This window comes from Puma concolor, chromosome A1 (assembly GCF_028749965.1).
Source record: "Puma concolor isolate L17-30 chromosome A1, mPumCon1.1.hap2, whole genome shotgun sequence".
Taxonomy (NCBI): Eukaryota; Metazoa; Chordata; class Mammalia; order Carnivora; family Felidae; genus Puma; species Puma concolor.
Window position 1 is genome coordinate 61822097 of NC_141667.1, and position 22707 is coordinate 61844803.

General features: G+C 37.7%; 1 protein-coding gene and 1 long non-coding RNA gene across 4 annotated transcripts in view; one reads left to right on the plus strand and one right to left on the minus strand.

Annotated features, from left to right (window-relative positions):
• The window catches only part of LOC147584187 (uncharacterized), a 68199-nt gene extending 50524 nt beyond the window's left edge, over positions 1-17675 (minus strand). Inside the window, exons 1-2 of the long non-coding RNA XR_015253909.1 lie at positions 17604-17675; positions 8898-8942 (exon numbers count right to left, since the gene is read on the minus strand). This is a non-coding gene — a long non-coding RNA (uncharacterized LOC147584187). The remainder of the gene's footprint in view (positions 1-8897; positions 8943-17603) is intronic.
• An 88-nt stretch (positions 17676-17763) lies between these two features.
• The window catches only part of RANBP17 (RAN binding protein 17), a 340310-nt gene continuing 335366 nt past the window's right edge, over positions 17764-22707 (plus strand). For all 3 annotated transcript variants that reach the window (XM_086714573.1, XM_025923706.2, XM_086714706.1), the window contains exon 1: positions 17764-17920. In XM_086714573.1, coding sequence (XP_086570699.1) covers positions 17903-17920 — 18 coding nt within the window. In that variant the 5' untranslated portion in view covers positions 17764-17902. The remainder of the gene's footprint in view (positions 17921-22707) is intronic.

A 22707-nucleotide genomic window follows, 5' to 3' on the forward strand; every position in this document is an offset into this window, starting at 1 on the left:
GTTTCAGAATATGATCATTCCACTTAGTTTTCAAATGTCCATAGGTGCAATTTACCCTACTACATTTGTTTCTAACAAGTAAAAATATAAGATCTCAAGAAGCAGATTCCCAGAATGAAATAAGGCTTCACCAGCAATGTCCCCACTCTAATAATGTCAACCCATTCTAATACACTATTAGAATTGCAAATACAGATACACAGTTCGCAGAGCATTGCAGTACTGGATGTTCTGAAAGTCAAAACCCTGGAGAATTACATAGTTTAGCAAAGACATTTTTGCCTAAGATCCCGTGTGTTCAAAATAATCTCTCCAATCAGTAATAACCTATTATTGTGAATATATTCTGTTGTAGATGAGGGACAACAGTCATTTTCTCCAGAATGATAGAAAGATGGTGACAGGTGAAGTCTAGTGATCCTGATATCATTATATTTATCACTAATGAGTATTCTAAGACTAAGCTTTCCATTGTCCATCTTCTGGGGTTTTTTTTGCTTTTATTTTTGTTTTTAATTTTTAAATGAGAGTAGCTTTTCTAGAATCACTTTTAGGGCCACCAAAACTAGTGTCAGAAATCTTCAAAATCATTTGTATCATTGAGTCACAACTTCTCAGTGAAATTTGTGAGTTCCTAGAGCTGAGAAGGTAAGTATAAAAGAGCTGGTGATGTCAACAATTTGGGAATACAAAATCCTACCATTTTTTATTTGGCTACCCCCTCCATACTCTAATTTCTAATTTCTACATGGATAATAATGCTACTTGAAGTTAAAGTATAAGGTGGGGCACCTGGGTGGTTTAGTCGGTTAAACGTCTGACTTTGGCTTAGGTCCTGATCTCATGGTTTGTGAGTTTGAGCCCCACATCATGCTCTCTGCTGTCATCACAGAGCCTACTTTGGATATTCTGTCTCCCTCTCTCTCTGCCCCTCCCCTGCTCACACTCTCCCTCTCTCTCTCAAAAATAACTAAACATTTAAGTTAAAGTGTAAGAAAATGAATTCAGAGAGGAGAATTCTTTCAGAATCTTGTAACAAGCCTCTAAAAATTCACTGCATTTACAAAAACATATTTAACCATTTTTCTGTTAATTTATGTTAATACATTCCTATGATGGTTTGAATTCATGTGCTTTGCAAAATGACCAATTTGCCAACATAATTATGATTTTTCTACATTCATAAGAAACAATTTGCAGTTATTTTAACATAGTGATGTATACACATCAGCAACAGGCTAAAATCCTTTAAAATGTTTTCAAGGCTGCATTTCACATAACTCTGACACAATGTTCTTATGCTAAATAATACAAACCTAATGTGGTTTAACAGTCCATTGGGTATGATTTTCTTTGGGGTTTTGGCAGGTAATATGATAGATTGAGTTTGAACGTTGATCATGCTAGGGCTACAGAAGTCTGTGAGACCTTTTGCAGAGAAGACAGGTAGATTTATCATCAGTTATATTAGCACAGGTTATTGTGAGTATATTAAGTTTGTAAAACACAAGAAAATTAAAGTGCCAGCTTTGCCGATTAATATGTGACATTAGGTGAACAATGAAGTCATACCAGAGTTTTCTGTAGTCAAGCATAAAGTAATTGATTTGTGGGCAATTCAGAGTTAAAACTAAATGGGTTTGATTCATTTAAGTCCAAGAGAAGGTTACTGTTGTCAGCAATCAAAAAGTACTCCCCAAAGAGGAAAAACAAAAAAGAAAAGTATTGCCAAATATTAGGAGCTTTTAACACAAGATAGGACAAAAAAATTTGGTGGTTAGGAGACCTAAGCTAAACCATCCATTCTTTATGAGTTTCTTGATATAAAACGTACTCCCTAATGTTGAGAAGCAACAATTTAACACCAGTCCACTTTTTGTTTTATTTCTTATCCCATTTATTTTTGATTGGATGTTCACAACTTAATACTTCCAAGGGCCACACAGAGTAGCTTTGCCCTAGAAAAGGGGGATTTATGTGATTGCTAGCTTTTTTATTTGGTGCCCTTGGCATTGGCATTCCTGCTTTCTTGGGACAAAAAAGAAAAATTACTTTAATGTTAAGTTGACTGATGGCCCACTCTGATTTCCTGAGATTACTACTAATGAAAAAATACTTAATATTAAGAAATAGAAGCTATGGAATATAAACTTTATAAATGCTATCTGCCTTTATAGGGCCATATCAACAATTAAATAATTGTACAATATCAGCTGATACCAATTGCTATGTAGGCCGCAACAAAGAGTTAAATAAATGGGGAAGAAAATTCTTATAGCTAGATTTAAAGGTGGCTTTATTTATTTATTTATTTTTTACTCTGGGCCATAACAAAGTCAATTTCTGAGATGTTGTATCACTTAAGATAAAACTGAGCTATGCAACAATGATACTGCTGTTGTTTCTCAGAAAGAACTTTTAGTAAACATAATTAAATATTAATTAAATATGTGTATATGCATATAGTTTGAATTTTATCCTCTAACAGGTAAAAGTGTCCTCTGTAGCAACTTGTAGGAGTTTAGGATATTTTTTATTAATTTTTTTTTTTAAACAAAAATAACACTGAAATAGAATTTACCATATTCTTAGTTGCTATTTCATTTCTAGGAAAAGGGTCTGTTTTAGATTTAGCTCCATTATTGAAATAAAATTATAAAGCTAGTTATGGTGTATTGGGAAAAATGAGATGTATGGGAAAACATTATCAGAAATGTAATGGGGAAAATATTCACTTCATAGACAGACACACCTTATTTAAATCTTGGCTCTGCCACTTAATGATGTGACTGACCTTGGGTAAGGTGCTTAACTTCATTAAAGTTACCTGTGAAATAAGAAAATGCCTACCTTGCCACTTGGTAGTATTAAATAAGAATTGAACATAGCTTGGTACACATACGTTCAAAGATGTTTCCTTTTCTCCCATCCGCAAGAGAAAATCAGATCCTAGAGTAAGGACTATTATTATTATCCCTTATTTTATGTCACAAGGAACAGCTTTTATATTTTTTGATCCGGTCCATTTTTTGGTTAACAGTTTTGTTGAGATCTATTTCACATACCATACAATTCACCCACTTAAAGTATACAATGTAATGGTTTTTAATATATTCACAGAACTGTGCAACAATTCATGGCCACAATCAATTTTATTCACCACAATCAATTTTATATTTTCATTAGTCTAAACAAGAAACCTCACTCTCCTTAGTCATCACCCTCCAATCCTCCCATGTTGTCCAGCCCTAGACAATCACTAATCTACTTTCTGTCTCTATAGACTTTCCTATACTGAATGTTTCATATAAGTGGAATCATACATTATGTGGTCAATTGTGACTGACTTCTTCCGTTAACATGAGGTTTTCAAAGTTCATGCGTGCTGTAAAATGTGCCAGTATGTTCCTTATTATTCTTTTTTATTGGAATAATATTCCATTGTGTGTGTATGCCATGTTTTATTTATCATTCTTCAGTTGATGGATATTTGGGTTGTTTCCACTTTTTGGTTTTTAGGAATGATGTTACCATGAACATGTATGTACAAGTTTTTGTGCAGACAGGTTTTCATTTCTCTTGGGTATATGCCAACAGGTAGAACTGCTGTATTATGTAGTAACTCTCTGTTTAACCATTTGCTAAACTTTCCAACACATCTGCGCCATTTTACATCTCCACCAGCAGTGTATTATGGTTCCAGTTCTCTACACTATTGCCAACGTCTGTTATTATATCTTTTGCTCTGTTTCTTTTTTTTAAATTATAGTTTTCCTAGCGTGTGTGACATGGTGTCTCAGTATGCTTTTCATTTGCCTTTCCTAATGGTTCATGATGTTGAGTCTCTTTTCATGTGCTTACTGGCCATCTGTATATCTTCTTCCTGGGAATGTCAACTCAGATCTTTTGTCCATTGTTAGCTGAGTCATTTGTCTTTTTCTTACTGAATCATAATAGTTCTTTATATATTCTAGATGCAAGCCCCTTATCACATACGTGGTTCCTTTTTTTTTCACCTCAGCATTCTCCCCCAACTTAGTACAGCATCTTCACAGCTTTATTCTTACTAAGTCTCTTAGAATTTCTAACAAAATGTTTTCCCATCCTAAATAATCCATATATTCAATTAGGTGACAGACACCTCTGAATAAGTTTATAATGCAAGGTTTCTTTGTCACTAGGATTCCCCTTTCATGCTGCTTAAATACTATGCATATTTTGTGGCAATTTTGGGTAAAAGTCTCCTGACTATTTGAGTAGGAAAAAAAAGCCCTCAATTATTAGTGCCAATTGAATTTATACATGCACAAATTATTTACAAAAAAAAAAATTTCTTTACACACCGGAGCCATTTTTTGACACAAATTTCTCACTTAATTTTTTTCTTATGGCTTCTGTTTTTGCTTCGCCTCCTCAAAATACAGAGAACTTCACTCAAAATAATGACACTTTTGGTTGAAAAGTTTCAGCCTATCCAATACCATATTGATAGTGGAAGAAAAAGGGAGACAACTGTTCCTTCCTGATGGTGATAGGCATATTTCAGTGCAGGTATGGGAGTTATTTGCACAGTCCACACAGTCAATATATTTGTTGACAGTGCTAATGAATTCTTTCTTCCAGATCACATTTTATAATTTAAGTTTGAAATATTAAAATGTTTCCACTGTTATGTTAGGTAACATAAAAATTTGCGTATTCAAGGTATTAGATTTACAAAATCATTTCATATGTATAATCTCATCAATATGACTTAGAAGTCTGCACATGGTGTTAGAGAAAAACGATGCAAGGGGTAATGTAGTGTTTCTCAAAGTGTGGCTCAGAGATCACAGTCACAGGATCATCTTGACACCCTGGTGAAATGACCAACTGGAGGACCCAACTGTAACCAAAAAGGATCCAGGATATAAGCAGTGTGCCTCACAAATCTGCCTTTTAAAACAATTGTTCAAGATGACCCCAATTTACCCTAAAGTTTGACAGCCACTGATATAGTTAAACAAGCAAATAAATAAATAAATAGCATAATACATTTCAGAATGAAAAAGACTGTGAGCAAATTACTTCACCTCTTTGACCCTGTTGTCTCACCTTCTCAGGAACATCTCAGGACTGTTTAATAATGAATGCATGTCAATCACCTAGTGCATTGCCATGCCCAGAGTAGGCAGTCAATAAATAGTAGTTATCAGTTTTTTAAACCATACCTCTAGGGCATTCTTCTCAGAATAATGGGTGGAGAGAGCATTTAAGTGGAAGAAACACTGTATGCAAAGCAGGGGGGACAATCATGTTATGCAAATCACTCACTATAACAGTGCAGAGGGAGTGAGCGGGAGTAGTAATAGGTAAATCTGGAAGAGAAGGATTGGGCTAGATAAAAGGACCCTAAATTCAGAGTACAGTGTTGAGGTTTCTCACAATAAGCCATGAAGTCATTGAAGGGTTATTGATTTTTATTGTAAGAATTTTCTAGCATCATCAAAAGTAGGGAGAATAGTATAATAAAGCTGTATATACACATTACCCAGATTCAATAATTACCAACATTTCACCACATTGACTTGTCCATCTCTTTTTTATTTTTCTTTTTTCTTTGCTGAAATATCTAAAAGCTATCCCAGCTTTCGTGTCATTTCACCCCAGTATGAATCTATAGAATATATGACACTTTCATACATAATCACAGTGCCTTTATCATACCTAAAAAAGTTAATGATATTTCTTTGGTATCATCTACCATCCAGTCCATAGCCACATTTCCCCAAATGTCTTCAAAAATGTCCTTTTATAATTAGTTGCTAAAAATTAGGTTCCAAAAAATTAAATAAATAAAAATAAAAATGAGGCTCCAAACACAGTCTACACATTACAGTTGGTTATTTGGTCTCTCAAATCTCTCTAATCTAGAAAAGTACTCTCACCCATCCTTATTTTTTATGTCATTGGCTTATTGCAGAAACCAGGTGATTTGTTTATATAAAATACTACGTGTATGGATTTGTCTATGGGCTTCCCTGGGAGTGGGGGTGGACACTTAACTTTTTTCTGTTCTTCTGTATTTCATATAAGAGGATGTTTTCTCTGGAGACTTATTTAGATTCAGGTTCGGCATTTTGGGCAAGAGCCCTCCAGAGGGGTGCTGTGGACAGCCTCTCACATCACAGTAGAAGGCACACCAGGTCTGGTCACCCTATAGTCAATAAGGCTAATACTGGTCAATTGTTTCAGGAGGCAAAAGCCTGATCCCACTGTGATAAAGCTCTCCATCATCTTTCAACTAATAATCTCAACCAACTGAAGATTAGTGCCTGAATCAATTCTTTGTTAGGGGTTACACAATGGTGATGTTCTAATTCTAGCATTCATTCTATGTTTGTAGACTGGAATTTGTAAAGAATTATTCTGGAAGAAAAAGGCAGCAATACAATAATAGTAGGGGACTTGGATACCCCACTTTCAATAATGAATAGATCATCCAGACAGAAAATCAACAAGGAAATATTGGACTTAAACTACACGTTAGACTGGATGGACCTAACCAACACATACAGAACATTCCATCCAACAGCAGCAGAATACACATTCTTCTTAAGCAAGTATGGAACATTCTCCAGGATATACTATACATTAGGTCACAAAACACATCTTAATAAATTTGAGAAGACTGAAATCATATCAGGCATCTTTTCTGACCACAATGCTATGAAAGTGGAAATTAATTATAAGAAGAAAACTGGAAATTTCACAAATACATGGAGATTAAATAACACACTCCTGAACAACCAATGGGTCAAAGAGGAAATGAAAAAATAATTTAAAAACATCTTGAGACAAATGAAAATGGAAACACAACATACCCAAATTTACAGGTAGCAAAAGGAGTTCTAAGATGGAAGTTTATAGCAATAAATGCCTACATTATGGAAAAAAGAAATATCTCAATAAACAAACTAATTTTACACTTCAAGGAACTAAAAAAAAGAACAAACTATGCCCAAAGTTAGTATAAAGAAGGAAATAATAAAGACAAGAAATAGAGACTAAAAAAACAATAGAAAATATCAATGAAACTGAGAGGTAGTTTTTTTGAAAAGATAAGCAAAATTAACAAATCTTTAGCTAGACTAGCTAAGAAAGAAAGAGAGAGAGAGAGAGAGAGAAGACCAAATAATTAAAATCAGAAATAAAAGAGAAGACCTTTCAACTGATAGCATAGAAATAAAAAGGATCATAAGAAACTACTGTGAATAACTGTATGTCAATAAGTTAGATAATCTTTAAAGATTAAAGGCTAAATTCCTAGAAACATACAACCTTCCAAGAATGAATCATGAAGACATAGAAAATCTGAACAGACTATTCACTAGTAAGGAGATTGAATCAGTAACCAAAAATGCCCCAACAAAGAAAAGCCCAGGACCAGATCACTTCACTGGTGAAATATAATAAACATTTAAAGAAGAATTAATGCCAATCCATCTCAGACTCTTCCAAAAACTAAAAGAGGAAGGAACACTTTCAAAGTCCTTTTATGAGATCAGCATTACCCTGATGCTATAGCCAGACAAACATGCCACAAGAAAGGAAAATTACAGGCCAGTATCTCTAATGAACATAGATGCAAAACTCCTTAACAAAATATCAGCAATCTGAATTCAACAACACATTACAAGAATCAAACATGAGCAAGTGGGATTTATTCCAGGAATGCAAGGATGGTTCAATATATGCAAATCCATAAATAGAATATACCATATTAACAAAATGAATGATAGAAATTACATGATCACCTCAGTAGATGCAGGTAAAGCATTTGACAAAATTTAGCATCCTTTCATTATAGAAAATCCCATAAACTAGGGATAGAGAGAATGTACCTCAACATAACAAAGGCCATATATGACAAGCCTACAGCTAACATCATACTCAATGGTGAAAAGCTGAAAGCTTCAGGAATAAGGATGGCCATTTTCATCACTTTTCTTCCACATGGTACAGGAAGTCCTAGCCAGAGCAATTAGGCAAGAAAGAGAAATAAAAGGCATCCAAATCAGAAAGGAAGAAGTAATACTCTCTATTTGCAGATGACATGATATTATATATAGAAAACCCTAAACACTCCACCAAAAAACTATTCGAACTAATAAATGAATTCAGTAAAGTTTCAGGATTCAAAATTAATATACAAAGATCAGTTCTATTCCTATACACTAACAACAGATTATCAGAAAAAAAGTTAAGAAAATAATCCCCTTTATAGTAGCATCAGACACAATAAATTAGTAATAAATTTAACCAGGGAGTTGAAAGATCTGACTTTCATCACAGTGGCACTTGTGGCGATTACAGGCCACTTATTTTAGAGAATGGCTCTAAATTTGAGTTTGTCTAATGTTTCCTCACAATTAGACTCAGGGTATGCACCGTCTGCAAAACTATTACAAAGATGGTATTGTGTTCGTCCTATTACATTCTGTCAAATGGCACATGATTTAGATTTATCTCATTACTAGTGATATCCACATTAATCACTCAATTAAAGGTGGTGGATGAAAGACTTCTGGGCTGAAAAGTTACTCTTTTTTACTTTGTAATTAATTAGTGTTTTGTGAGGAAATACCATGAGATTATGTAAACTTTCAATTTATTCATTTATTTGCTTATATTAATATGGACTAATATTAGTATATTATTAAAGTTTTCTTATTTTATTCAATGAGCTATAATCTATTACTATTATCATTTATTTCTGATGCCTGAATTGTTCTATATTTGGCAAATGGAAGCCCCTTTAAGTTGGCTCTGTGTCCTTTTGACGTGCCCCCTTCATTCTTTGAGGATTTCCTTACTTTCTGGCACCACAAAATGTTCCAGATTTATCTTGTACTTACATGCCTTAATATGGAATCAGCCATTTCTCCAAGGAGCCCTGGTTCCTGTAAGTGGAAAATAGTACTTAGAAGCCAAATACTGTTGGATGTTATTGTGTGCCCATTGCTATTCGAGTGTTACTGATCTCAGGTATTCTCAGTAGGGATATATGTGGGACACACACACACACACACACATCTAAATTTATTTCTAGATTTATCTCTATATATTGAAAACCATGGATTGTCACTGATAGTTCCAATCCAACACCACAGGGCTCAATCTAGTTATCCCCCTTTCCGTATTTGCAACTCTCTTTTCCACAGCGAGAAATTTGGCTTCCACTATTCTTTTTTGTTTTATTTTTATTTATTTATTTGAGAGAGAGAGCATGTTCATGCGCACATGAGGATTGGGGTTAAGGGGCAGAGGGAGAGAAAGAGAGAGACAGAGACAGAGAGAGAAAATGCCAGGCTCCAATGCAGGGCTTGATATCAGGACTCTGAGGTCAGGACTTGAGCCTAAATCAAGAGTCAGATGCTTAACAGACTGAGGCACCCTGGTGCCCCCACTATTCTTAATATATTTATTTATCAATTCCCTAATGTAACCAGTTTCCCAACTCCATTGCCCACTCCTCCCCTGGGTAGATATCTTTTTCCCCTATTTGGGCTCTGACACATGCTATCAGGGCACCACTCTACAAGAAAACCCTCCTCACCTGCTTAGGCTCTGACTCCCCACACCTAGCTAGCCTCTCCCCGACCCCTGCATGGATGCTTGTCTTAGATCTGTTAAACTCTAAAGTTCTCCAACCCTGCAATGTATGGATACCCTCTTCATACCAGTTGGGCTCCAAAACTCTACAACTCTACAATAAAACTCCGCATGGACACCTTCCTCCCCTGCTCAGTCTCTGACACCCTAACAAGGACCAGAGTACCCTCATGCATAGTCACTCTCTTCACACCATTCAGGGTCTGATACCCTTATCAACCAGCCCTCCTACACAAAAGTCCCTTTCACCTTGCTTGTCCCATAGTGGCTCCCCCAACCTTCTTTTGTAATAGCAGGTGTGGACCTTGCTCCACACTATTAGCTGGTGTTAAGACTAGCCCAGAGTATGCATTAATACTCTCAAAAGTGTTCTGGGTGGGGGCGCTTGGGTGGCTCAGTCAGTTAAGCACCTGATTCTTGGTTTCAGCCCAGGCCATGATCTCATGGTTTGTGAGTTCTGTTTGTGAGTTTGAGCCCTGCATCAGGCTCTGCATTGACAGTGCAGAATCTGCTTGGGATTCTCTCTCTCTCTCTTTCTCTCTGCCCCTTCCCTGCTTGTGCACACTCTCTCTCCCTCAAAATAAATAAATCAACTCTATAAAAAAATATGTTCTGGATGAACAGTAAACTATGTGGTCAACTTCTGTATATAAGCCAACCTGGGAAAGCTTTTTTAGGAATGGTATTTTATATGCCCCAAGAACAAACTTTTATCTTTTCTACCTCTCCTAGTTATAGAGAATACTGATAATTCATTTCACATTGCTACTATATGCTTTGTTTTTAATAGTGAAAAAGAGTAGACAAACCTAAATTTCTCTCAGTAGAGGAATGATTAAATAAATGATGACATTTACATACATTGAAATATTAAGGAGTTCTTAAAAAGAAATGAGGTAGATCTATAATACTGACATGAAAGATGTCTAAAATACATCATTAAGCAGAAAAATCAAGGTACAAACTGGCATTATACATAGCATGATCTCATTTGTATGAAAGAAAAAAATTTTTGCCCATATATGTATGTGCAGAGACAGAGGCATGGAAGGACATGTTACATTAAGATAGTTTATTTTTCAGCAGTTGCCATTCTTGGCAACTTCCCTTGTGATTGTATGCAATTATGTACCACTAAATATTATACAAAAATCCTGGATTTCTTTTATAATCAGGAAAAAAATGATAGAGATACCCCTTTAAAATAAGTTGTTACAATTGGAAAGGACTAAATGTGGGAGTCAGTATTGACTGATCTTCCCTAAACCCCTCAGCATGGCATAACCTAATCTTGGGAATGGCATGAATGTGTGTTGGGGCCGGGGAGATGTGAGGCAGAAGAGAGGAGAAAGAAAAGTTGACCACTTGGTTTTCCTTGAGCTATTCTTAGGCTCTTTCATTTTTCCGTATAGTAAGAGATTTGCCTCGTCAGCTGGGTATCCTCATGGTAAATTTAAAACATAACTCTTGGCAAAAGGAAAATGTTGACCCTTAATGAAAGGACTTAGGGTTTCAAGAGATGGTATAGCTTTTGCCCACTCAAAGTAATATTAGTATGTGAGGGATCTAATTTTATATTTTAGTCCAAATTAATTTCACTCTAAAAACAATTAAACAGGATTGCTTTCACTGATAAGGACAAAATGTATTTTATAGAAACCTTTTAGAAGAAAGCACTGGAAATGGGGAAATGTCTATTTTTGAGAAGTAGCCATGTGCATAAAATGGGCTACGGCCAGTGATAGCTCTTTTTTTCCTATTCTTCTAGAGTCTACACATCTTATATTCTCCATTTCAATTTAAGACTGCATTATTTTTAAAAATTGCACTCCCCCCCCCCCCCCCATTTTCCCTTAATACTGAAAAGGCAATAGAGCCTGTCTGGTCAAACTCACCTTTTCGAAATGGCCTTTTACCCACATATACAGCTCCCACAAACACTTCTTTAATAAGTGCTTCTTTAGTGAGCATTAACAGTAATCTGTTTAGGTCTGATTTTTCCTTACGTCATAAGTTTTTCTCTGGTTATAAAAGTGAATAATGTGCATTTTAGAAAATCTTGAAAATACAGAAACATGAAAAAAAATCACCTGTTAATTCCACCATTCATAAGACAGCACTGTTCACATTTGTTTGTGCTGTGTTCCATTACTTTTTTCTATGCCTTTTTTCATTTGATTGAAATGACGTACCATTCCATTTTGCCTTTCACACTTAACCTCTTAACATAGCATTTTCCATGTTTTTACAAAACTCTCCATAAACATAATCTTCAATGACTGTATAGGATTCTGCCACATGCTATACCATAATTTACTTAATGTTTTCAGCTTTTCCCTATTATAAATCATGCTTTAATAAGTACCTTCACTTATAAAACTTTTGTGTGTGCATGCACAGTTTAGGTTATTTTCTTAGAATCCCTTTCTACAAGTTGGGGGAAGATGACAAACATTTTCAAGATTCTTGATATATGTTGCAAATTGCTTTCCAGAATGGGCATACTACTTTATTTATCCAATAGCACTACATGTCAGGTGACATTTTACTGTGATCCTGCTGGGGGGTAACTTTAGGGATACAGAGTTAACATAATATTGCTATCTTCTTGATGTAATCAATGCTTTAAAGTATTTATTTTTATGTGGAAGAACTAATATGCAACATAAGGCAATATACAAAATGAGAAATATTAGTTTTTATTTGTCAAAATAACAGCATTATTAATACATAGCAGTGTACTTTTATTATTGCCAGTATGTTAAAAGTGTAAAACAATTTGAGAAAAAATGTGTATAGTTTTTAGTATATATATAATAATAAATATTGTACAATAACTCACTTATTTCACCAGAGGAGAAGAAACGTTTTTTGTTTCTCTGGTTTCATACTGAATATTTAAATAAATGGGAGTTTAAGGTTAAATGAGTTGAGAAAATAAAAATATAGTTTAAATCAACCAATATGAAAAATATATATACAATATACATATTTTATACAGCTGTTGTGTTTTGGAGGGGTTTTAGATAAATTTGAATTTTTTAGATGCATTCTCCTGTTTCTCTCATCTGTCTACCTTTTGCTGGATTCCCAAAACTTACTGAGGTATTAAATATCTTATTAAGTGTGTTTAATAAAATTACATTTGTAGAATAAGTTAAGGGAAGTGTGTACTATTGTTTCTTATTTTTTGTTTATATGTGCTACTAAAGCAAATAATTGATCATAGGTTTTACATTTTAAGTATAGATAAAGTAAGAATTTTAGTTAGATATTTTGAAGTTTCAGTCTCATAGTTTAGTCCCACATAAGTCCTGTTATGGAAACAGGAAATAGAAATGCTGTTTTTATTTTATTTATATTTTATTTTATTTTATTTTACTTTACTTTATTTTATTTTATTTCATTTTATTTTATTTTATTTTATTTTTAATGTTCATTTATTTTTGAGAGAGTGAAAGTGGGGGAGGAGCAGAGGATCCTAAGCAGGCTCTGTGCAGACAGCAGTGAGCCAGGCGTGGGGCTGGGACTCATGAATGGTGAGGTCATGACCTGAGCCAAAGTTGGAAGCTCAACCAACAGAGCTACCAAGGTGCCCCAAAATGCTGTTAATGGAGGTAATGTCACAGCCTTTCAATATCCTCCAGGATAGAAAAGCTTGGTAGAGCAGGGGAGACAATGAGGACGTATTTAGCTTAATTGTAAATTAATAAACTAAAATATTTTGGAATAACTTAATCTGTTTGATTAAAATTATAATCCATTTCATTAAGAATATCATTTTAAATATGACATTCAGAGAAAGATATGGATTTATTTGATAATAATACTTAGTATTTTTATAGCACTTGTTATCTGCCAAGCACTAAGTACTTCATATATGTTAATTCATTTAATCATCACAGCAACCTATGAAATAGATATGGTTAGTCTCCGTTTTACAGATGAGGAAACATAGGTGTAGAGAGGTTAAGTGACTTCACCAAGTTTACCAGCTAGTAAGTGAAACAGCTGGCTTCCAAACCTAGGTTGTTTGGTTCCAGTGTCTGTTTTCCTAACCACTGTGCTCTACTGTTTCACCTCAACGTTACTTCTTTCTTTCTTTTTTTTTTTTTTTAATGTTTATTTATTTTTGAGAGAACACAGTGAGAGCCAGGGAGGGGCAGAGAGAAAGGGGGAGACACAGAATACGAAACAGGCTCCAGGCTCTGAGATGTCAGCACAGAGCCCAATGTAGGGCTCAAACTCACAAACTGTGAAATTGTGACCTGAGCAGAAGTCAGATGCTTAACCGACTGAGCCACCCAGGCACCCCATCTCAATGTTACTTCTTACAAAATCTTTGAATTACAGACTTACTGTTATCTTCATCTTAGAAATAATAAATCAAAACTCGGAGATGTTAGGTGAATTTTCTAAGATGCCAGAATTACAAATGTTAATTGAATTTCCTGAAAAGATATAAAGATCAAAGATCCATCTGTTTTTGTTTTTTTTTTTTAGAAGCTAGTTGCCACAGAGGAAGATACTTTTTTAATTTCTAAGAGCTCTAAGTGTTCCTCTTTTGAGTTTTGTGATATAAATGAATTATATGACATCCTAGAGGAGCATCTTTTGTGCTAGTTTTGGTAGCTGTCGTGACACAATTCTATCTTAAATTTTATTAATGGATTAAAATATATGAAGTTATATGCAAATTTTGTTGACAGAAAAACACAGAAGGGAGAGTTTGTTATAAACAGAAATCTTAAGTGGTCACTCAAATTTAAAGGGAAAAAATAATTGGCTTTTCATTTTCAGAGTTACCTAGTAAATCCACAGAATAGTCAGCTGCTGTTCTTATCACAATTTTATATTTGTGCCAAGGATATTCTGTTATGGGGGGGATAAAAAGCCAAATGATCAAATCTCAAGTAATTGTTCCTCCCCTAAATTTAAAATTGAGGTAACAGAAATACTACTTTAAAACAATAGCTTAAAAATGTGGTTGGGATCCAGAAGTTAGACAAAGGCAATAGGCAGTTAAAATAATGGAGTATTGTACGGCTGATGCTGCAATAGGCAGGTCAGAAATCAACACTGGTGCTAGCGATGTGGGAGTCACAAATGGGACTCGTATATCAAAAGTCTTAAAGCATGGAAATAGAAGTTATAATATAGGAATCAAAAACTTTGGGATATAAGAGTCAAAAATGGCAGGATGAGGGTATCAAACATTTTCAAGTTTAGGAGTTGGTCTATGGGATGAGGACTCATGCACTGTGAATGAACTATGAAAATCTAGGGTGAAAAATGGAAGATGCAAAAAGTCTGGTCATAATGGAGTAGTTTATATTGAATTAGACCTCCCACTTAGATCAATTATAAAAACAGGACAAATATATATATGTATATGTATATACACACATACACATACATTTAACAACTATGTTAATATATTACATATATAACAACTACATATAAATTTGACAATAATTTAATGTGTATTAACAACTATACACCCACATACACACACGTAACTACTGCTTGAAGGCACTAGAGAACAACCAATAAACTTAAACCCTTGAGAGCCTGAAAGCGCTAATGGGCAAAATCCACATTCAGGTCAGTTCCCACCCCCAGGGCAGTTTGAATTGGTGCAGGAGTAAAAGAGCTAAACAGACAGTAGCAGTCTCAGTAGGCTAGAAGCAGAGATGAGAGTTTAGGAACAAAAGCAGGTGGGATTTGAAGAGCACAATTCTAGAGAGGAGAAAATTACAGAGATGTGAGCCCCAAAATCTGTGTACAAATTCCCCTTAAATCATCAGTAAATTCTTAAGAGGCACATGCACACGAAAGACTTTAAGAAACTGAGCACAACAGAAGCACCTAAAGAGTTGAACACTTTACAGTGTTGGGAAAATGGGGATTAGAGTTCGAGCCCCAGGAGGTGAAGGGGTCTTGGCAAACATTCAGGCCTGTAAGATATAGTAAGATCTAGTAAGAACCATGACCTAGGAATAAGGGCAAGACTGAAATAAAGTTGAATTTAAAAGCCTAAAACAGGGGCGCCTGGGTGGCTCAGTGGGTTAAGCATCTGATTCTTGATTTCAGCTCACGTCATGATCTCAAGGTTCATGAGTTTGAGCCCCATATCTTGCTCTGTGCTGGCAAGGCAGAGCCTGCTTGGGATTCTCTCCCTACCTCTCTCTCTCTACCCCTCCCTCACTCAAGCTCACATGCTCTCTCTCTCAAAATAAATAAACAATTTTATTAAAAATAAATAAATAAAATCCTAAAACCAAGTCTCAATAGGATTAAAGTGATCCACTTGTATTCTATCTACAATAAGAAAACTTAATCCTCTTTAGAGAAAGCTGCTATCATCCACAGCCTCTACAATTTTTCTTCCACATTGTCTGACATTCAATAAGAAATTGTAAGGCATGCTTTAAAAATAGGACCAAATACCAAAAGCCAGGAGGACCCATAGGTGATTCAGATATTGGAGTTATCTGATAGGGGCTTTAAATAATATGATTATAATGTTCAAGAAAACAGAGGAAAGATAAAGAATTTCACCAGAGCCTTAGAATCTGTTTAAAGAATGGAAGGGGGGAATTCAAATGAAAATTTTGGAATTGAAAATATTATAACTCAAATTAAGAATTCAATAGAGGGGTGTGTAGCAGCAGAACACAGTTTCTCCTAAATGGGTGACAGGTCAATAAAAACATGCAGATTAAAGCACAATGAGGGGCGCCTCTATGGCTCAGTTGGTTAAGCATCTGACTCTCGATTTCTGCTCAGGTCATGATCTCACAGTTTGTGAGATTGAGCCCCATGTCAGACACTGTGCTGACAGTATGGAGACTGCCTGGGATTCTCTCTCTCAAAATAAACATTTTTTTAAAAAGCACAATGAGAAAAAAATACAAAAAATACAGAAAAGAGTATAAGAGATATGGAATACTCAAAAAAGTCTAATATACCTGTCACTGGAGTTCCAGAAGGAGAAGAGAAAGGAACAGAAGCAATATTTAAGGAAAAACCGAGAATTTTCAAACACTGATAAAAAATATCAGAATTCATATTTAAGAAATCTTATGAATCCCAAACAGGATAATATAAACACATACAGTTAACATTATACTCAAACTGCTGAAGACCAAACAGAAAGAAAAAAGTTAAAGCAGCTAGGGGTGAAAGAAGGACATGCATTACCTACAAAGGAACAACAATCAGACTAATGGCTAACTTCTCAACAGAAACAACAGCAACCAGAAATCAAGGGAAAGACATTTTTTTTTAATGCTGAGAACATTTTTTTAAAGACAAAATGGAATTCTATACCCAGCAAAACTATCCTATAAAAAATATAGGTGAAATAAAGACAGATTCATGTTAAGAAAAGATGAACTTGTCACTAGTAAACCTGAACTATAAGAAGTATTAATTTTTCACACTAAAGTACAATGCCCCCAATGTCAATCTTCAAGAAGAAATGAAGAGCACCAGAAAGGAGGGACTATGATCTAGTTTTGTTCAAATAAATTCTCACTCTAATGTAATCATTTGGTGTAAAATACAAGTCCATATTCAATGAAATATAGACAAGAAGTAGTAAGAGGTGAGCTAGAATTTTTTGACTTAACACCATGTAGACCCGTTTAATTTTAAGCCAAGTGAAGTTAAAAAGTAAATGGAAGTTGGGCTTTGGAAGTCAGGGGTCAAGGACTGCAGTTGACATGAAGGAGTCAAAGTAATGGCTGATTGTGTCATGGCAAGTGGATGTTAGGGGACAAGAACAGTTGTGGAGATGGGAGCATCTGAAGCCATGGGCAATAATTGTGCTGTAGGGTTTAAGGATCCATAAAGTTTGTGGGAGATGTAAGAGAGCCAGGGGTCCCGGCTGACAGTTAGGTTGCCATGGTTGTGTCAAAGGAAAGATGTCAGAGGTCGTGACCCACCTGAGGTGGCAGCAGCGGTTGAAACTTCCGTGTGGGGGGCAGTTGAGATTCCCAGCTTCCCCAGGCAGGCCCTGCCCCCTCCGGACCGCCCCCCGCGCTGTCTCCGTCGCCCCTCCCCGCCCCGCCAGGCCCCGCCCCGTCCAGCGCTTCAAACGCAGGGGCCGCGAGGCGGAGGCGACAACGTGCGAGCAAACCAGCGGCGCAGGGACCCCGCGGGCGGCTGGGGTTTCCGCGGCGCCCGCCTCTGCTCCCTCCCCTCGGGCGCTCGGGGCGGCCGGCCGGCGCCGCCTCCCGGGAAGATGGCGCTGCACTTCCAGGTCAGTGCGCTCTGCACCGCGGGTCCCCGCTCCGCCGCCTCGGGAACCCGGCGGCGCGCTGCGGTCTGGAGACTGAGGGCCGAGAACCGTGGCGGAGGCCGCGGGGCCGCTGACGGGGCTTCGTAGCCCCAGCCCCCGCCCCGGTTGGAGACTCGGGCACTGGCCTGGGCTGCACACTCCGGGCCCGGGCCCGAGGAGGGGACGGCCCGAGCTCTGGGGTGGCGGGTGGAGGGGCAGGGCCAGGTTCGGAGCTCGCCCTTCGGGGGAGGTTCGGATGCTGAGGACCTGCGGCGCGGGAGCCCGGACTCGTTGCTCGGGGCGCGGCGCGAAGGGCGGCTCTGGCGGCGCCCAGGCAGGTGGGGAGCCCGGCCGGGCCGGGCCAGCCTTCCCACCGCGTCGCTGGCCACCGCTCAATCGCCTGACTTCACACGGTTGGGACGCAGCTCGCGAAGGGGCTGGGGTTCGCCGCGGGAGCGGCGGCAGCGGTTGGATTTTAATTGGCTAGAGCGGGCAGGAGCTGTATCTGTAGGGAGTTGCGAAGGAGTGCTTCGCGGGAGCCTTATTGGAGGAGGAAACGGGGGCTGCGTGCCCGAGGAGCGTGGAGATGATAAGGACGGGACGCGTGCTTGAGTAGGAAGGCTCCCGTATTCTCGGGCTGCACTGGCATATGCATCCAGTTATTCATTCAACAAACATAGAGCTTCCCAACCGTGTCTCCAAGCACTGTGCACAGTTCTGGGATAAAGCATCTTACCATCCCTGCCCTCATAGAATTTACAGATAATTACTGTACATGTGAAAATGGTATGGTAAGACTAACCACAGGATACCACGGGAACATTGAAGATGGGTCGTCAACCCGGTGTGTGTGTGTGTAGAGAAGTAGTGAGGCAGAGCTGTTCTCAGAGGGGATGCTTTGAGTTTCTTTGAGCTTCCATTCTTCCACTTATTTATTGAGTTGCTGCTTTGCTAGGCACTGAAGACAGCTCTAGCAAAACTGTGATTTCTACTCTCAGGGAACTTGCAATCGAGTGGGTCTTGAAATAATTGTAAGAGCTAGCCCGGTGAAGAGGAAGGGCAGAGTATAGAGGCAAAATGACCATGTGAATGATGGCAAAGAATTGTGGAAGAACATGGCACAATGCAAGAAATTTGGTCTGGCTGGAGCATAAAGTTCATATAAAAGGAAAGCGAGAAGGGGAGGCTGTGGATGGCAGCAATGTCCTTGGAGGGGTAGTCAGCTTCATAATGTGGTGACAGTGTCTGTATGTGACACGTTCCTTTTGTAGACTTCATTGGACCGCCTGTGGTCATACTGGCTCATTTCTTATTTATTGATTTCTTCCAAAGGATCTTTTCTTTCCAACCAGCCACTCTCCTGTCAGGTAATTGACAGCTCTAGGATTTATAGACCAGGAAGTAGTGAGCCCCACACATTACCTTTTGACTCCTTGCGGCTTCTAAGGGCATCCAGGTCAACATAATGTTATTTATTTCCATTTTGGTAAACATGCCCTCTGGGAAATTTTCATGGGAAAAATCTTGCAGGGAGGACTTAGGGGTTATAAAAAGGTAATCAGGTGTTCATAGTTCAGGTGTAAATCTTGAGGGTAAATTAAAGACTGTGGTGGAAGTTTGGAAGTTTTCAGACGTAGAAGATGATGCATAATAGTAAATCACTCAGTCCCGGAAGACTTCTTCAGATTCAGGTAGAGTGTTGGAAAAATTAGCTGCTAATGCCAAAACTACCTATATTGGTTTTCCAGGAATGTATTTCACAGCAGCTTGAAAGTATAGATGGACAATTAAAGATCACAGTTTTGGGAGCCAGAAAAAAACTCTGAAACTTCTCAGTTTGAAGCATTGCCAGCATATGAGACCATATTGTTCTCCAGTTAACTCCAGGAGCATTTATTAATAATGATAACTGGTACCTAGCATTTTAAATTTTCACATGCTTATTGTAGATTTTGAGCCCCACAACTAATTTGAGAGGTGTGCATATATACATACATATATATATATATATATATATATATACACTTACATGTATACATATACATGTTTTATTCTTGAACACACTGAATCTTAGAACCGTTGTGACTTGCCCAAGGCTATAGAGTTAGAATAGACATAATAACTCATAATTCTGTATTCTTTCATGTCGATATCTTACTGTCACCTCCCTGGTCCAAAATTATGCCATTAGGGCGATGAGTAAAGATGTGGACTTGTGTAAGGTGAGGTTAGGGCGCTTCTCCACAATCTTTTTCACATCATGGCATACATAAAAAATGGTAATGGTCTGGTTCATTGACATAAATTGCTCATAGCCAAAAACCTGGCAGCCTGGAGGGCAAGGGGATCAATAGCCCAGGCATACCATTCAAGGTACATGCATCCTGGTTAGGAAGCTGTAAGTGAGTTAGGGTACCCTGTCCCAAAGGAAGCAATGGATCTGGGTTACCATCTGAGAAGAGACAGTCCAGATTGGGAGGAGGAAGGCAGAATGAGGAAAGATAGAGCTGGGAGCAGAGTGAGGAAGATAGAACAGAGGGATTGAGGAGTGCCTGGGCGGCTCAGTTAAGTGTCCGACTCTTGATTTTGGCTCAGGTCGTAATCTCACAGTTCGTGGGATCAAGCCCTGCGTCGGTTTCCACGGTAATAGCATGAAGCTTGCTTGGGATTCTCTCTCTACCCCTCCCCTGTTTGCCTTCTCTCTCTCAAATAAATAAATAAATAAATAAATAAATAAACAAACATAAAAAAAATAGAACAGAGGGATTGAGATGAGAATCAAGAAGTGACATGAAGAAAAATTTAGGGTACCCAGTTTGTCAATCTTTTTGCTTTCAGAATTGTTCCAGAAGCAGGGACTATGGCCATGCTTCTTAATATGCAGCCAGGCTGCCTGATTTAATCTAAATGAGATTGTGAACTATTGTAAATGTCCTGGTAACATGATGGAAAAGAGGTTTGGGAAAGATCATCCTGGCAATATGGACTTGAATGGGAGAAACTGTAGATGCAAGTCCAAGATAGTGTTGTATAATTTATCAGTAACTGAAGGGATTATTTACAATTTATTGTGAATCTGTTGTGTGCCAGGCATTGGGTTAAGCTTTTTGTGTTTGGTCTTACTCTTCACAATTATTTTGGAAGGTGGATCTTACTACCTGCGGTTTCAAATGCAAGGTGTTGAAGGATTAAATAATTTGCTTAGGGTCGGTAAGTAGGTGGCAGATTCCAAAGCTGCCACTGTCATTCCCAAAGAAGCTGCTGAAGACATCCAGGGCACTGAAGGCCACAGTTAGAAAATACTGTTCTATTGCTATGTTGTCTATGAATATCCTGTAGAGGTGAGTCTGAGTCTGTAGTTAAAAAGAATTGTTAAGATTTTATAACAAACTAGTATATCCTGGAAATAAGCTACACTGCAAGCTTAAAGGATATAGTTTGCAAGACTGCCCTCACTTCTTTCTGACACCGACTGCATATTGAGAGTTTCCTAGAACTACCCTCAGATTTGATAGTTTATCAAAACGACTCAGAATTCACTGAAGGCTGTCATATGCATGCAGTTTATTACTGGGCAAGTACACAGATTGAAATTGATTAAAAGAAGGGATGCAAGGGGCAGAGTCTGGGAGGGTTGCAAAACAAAACTTGTACTGTCCCTAAAAGTAAAACTTTTACTTTTAACTGGGACATGTTACGCTCCCAGCCTGTATGTGTGACAGTATGCTTTGAGTATTGCAAACCAGGGAACTTTTTATTGGGGCTTCATCACATGGTCACGATGGACTTTTCATTGCCCATGTGATTGACCTCAGTCTTTAGGCTAGTACCATGTGATCCAAAGCTCCTACCCTTAAACACACAGTTGGTCTTTCTGATGTGGCCAGCCCCCAATGTAAGACTGTGGACTGTGCACCCTCCAGCCCCTTGCACCTGAACAAAAATAGGCCTATCAGATATAATATAGGTTACCTCCTAGAATCTGAGGGTAAAGCCCAGACTTTTCTTTGGGTAAGGCCAAACTCTTTAACTCTACAGGAGGGACTAAGGAGGAAGAAGCGACAAAGTTAACGTCAAGGTTATGAATCTAGATCCTAGTCTAGACCTTTGAAACCACTGAAAACAGACACTTGAAATGGAAGTCTGTGGGAAGTATGTTCAATTCAGTTTCTGACATTTTGGGGTTATTTTCAGCATCTTTCTGAATTTTCCAAGAGGGAGAAATTGGTAGATATAAAAATGATGAGCAGACAGAGTTGAAAGTAGGGAGTAGGACATCGTCTGCTTATCTCCTTGCAGGCCAAAGTAAAGGGTGGCAAGGTGCCAGGATGGTAAGGAGAAAACATGTTCTTGAGGCATATAGACTTGTATTTATTTGGCTTAAAATTGACCATTTACGCCATACTTGATCTTGAGCAACTTACATATATTTGATCTCTCGGCCTTGGTTTTTTTGTCTTAAAATGGGTGGGCTAAAAATATGTACTTTGTAGGAGCCCGTTTGTCAGGATGGGTTGAAAAATAAAAGAATGGGAATACTTTTGTAAACTATAAAGCTCTAAAGACAGATACTACCCAATATATTGTAGAAGGAAGAGTTTCTAGAGACCCTGGAATAAGCTTTCAGGTATGCTCAGGAAAAGGTAGTAAAGGGAAGAAGAAACAAAGATTTGTGGGAAAGGAAAGTATTTTCTGTTAATGGTAATCAAGAAGCTTAATTCCAGATAGCAGGAAAGATACAGAGAAGTAATTGAGTTTTAAATTCAATT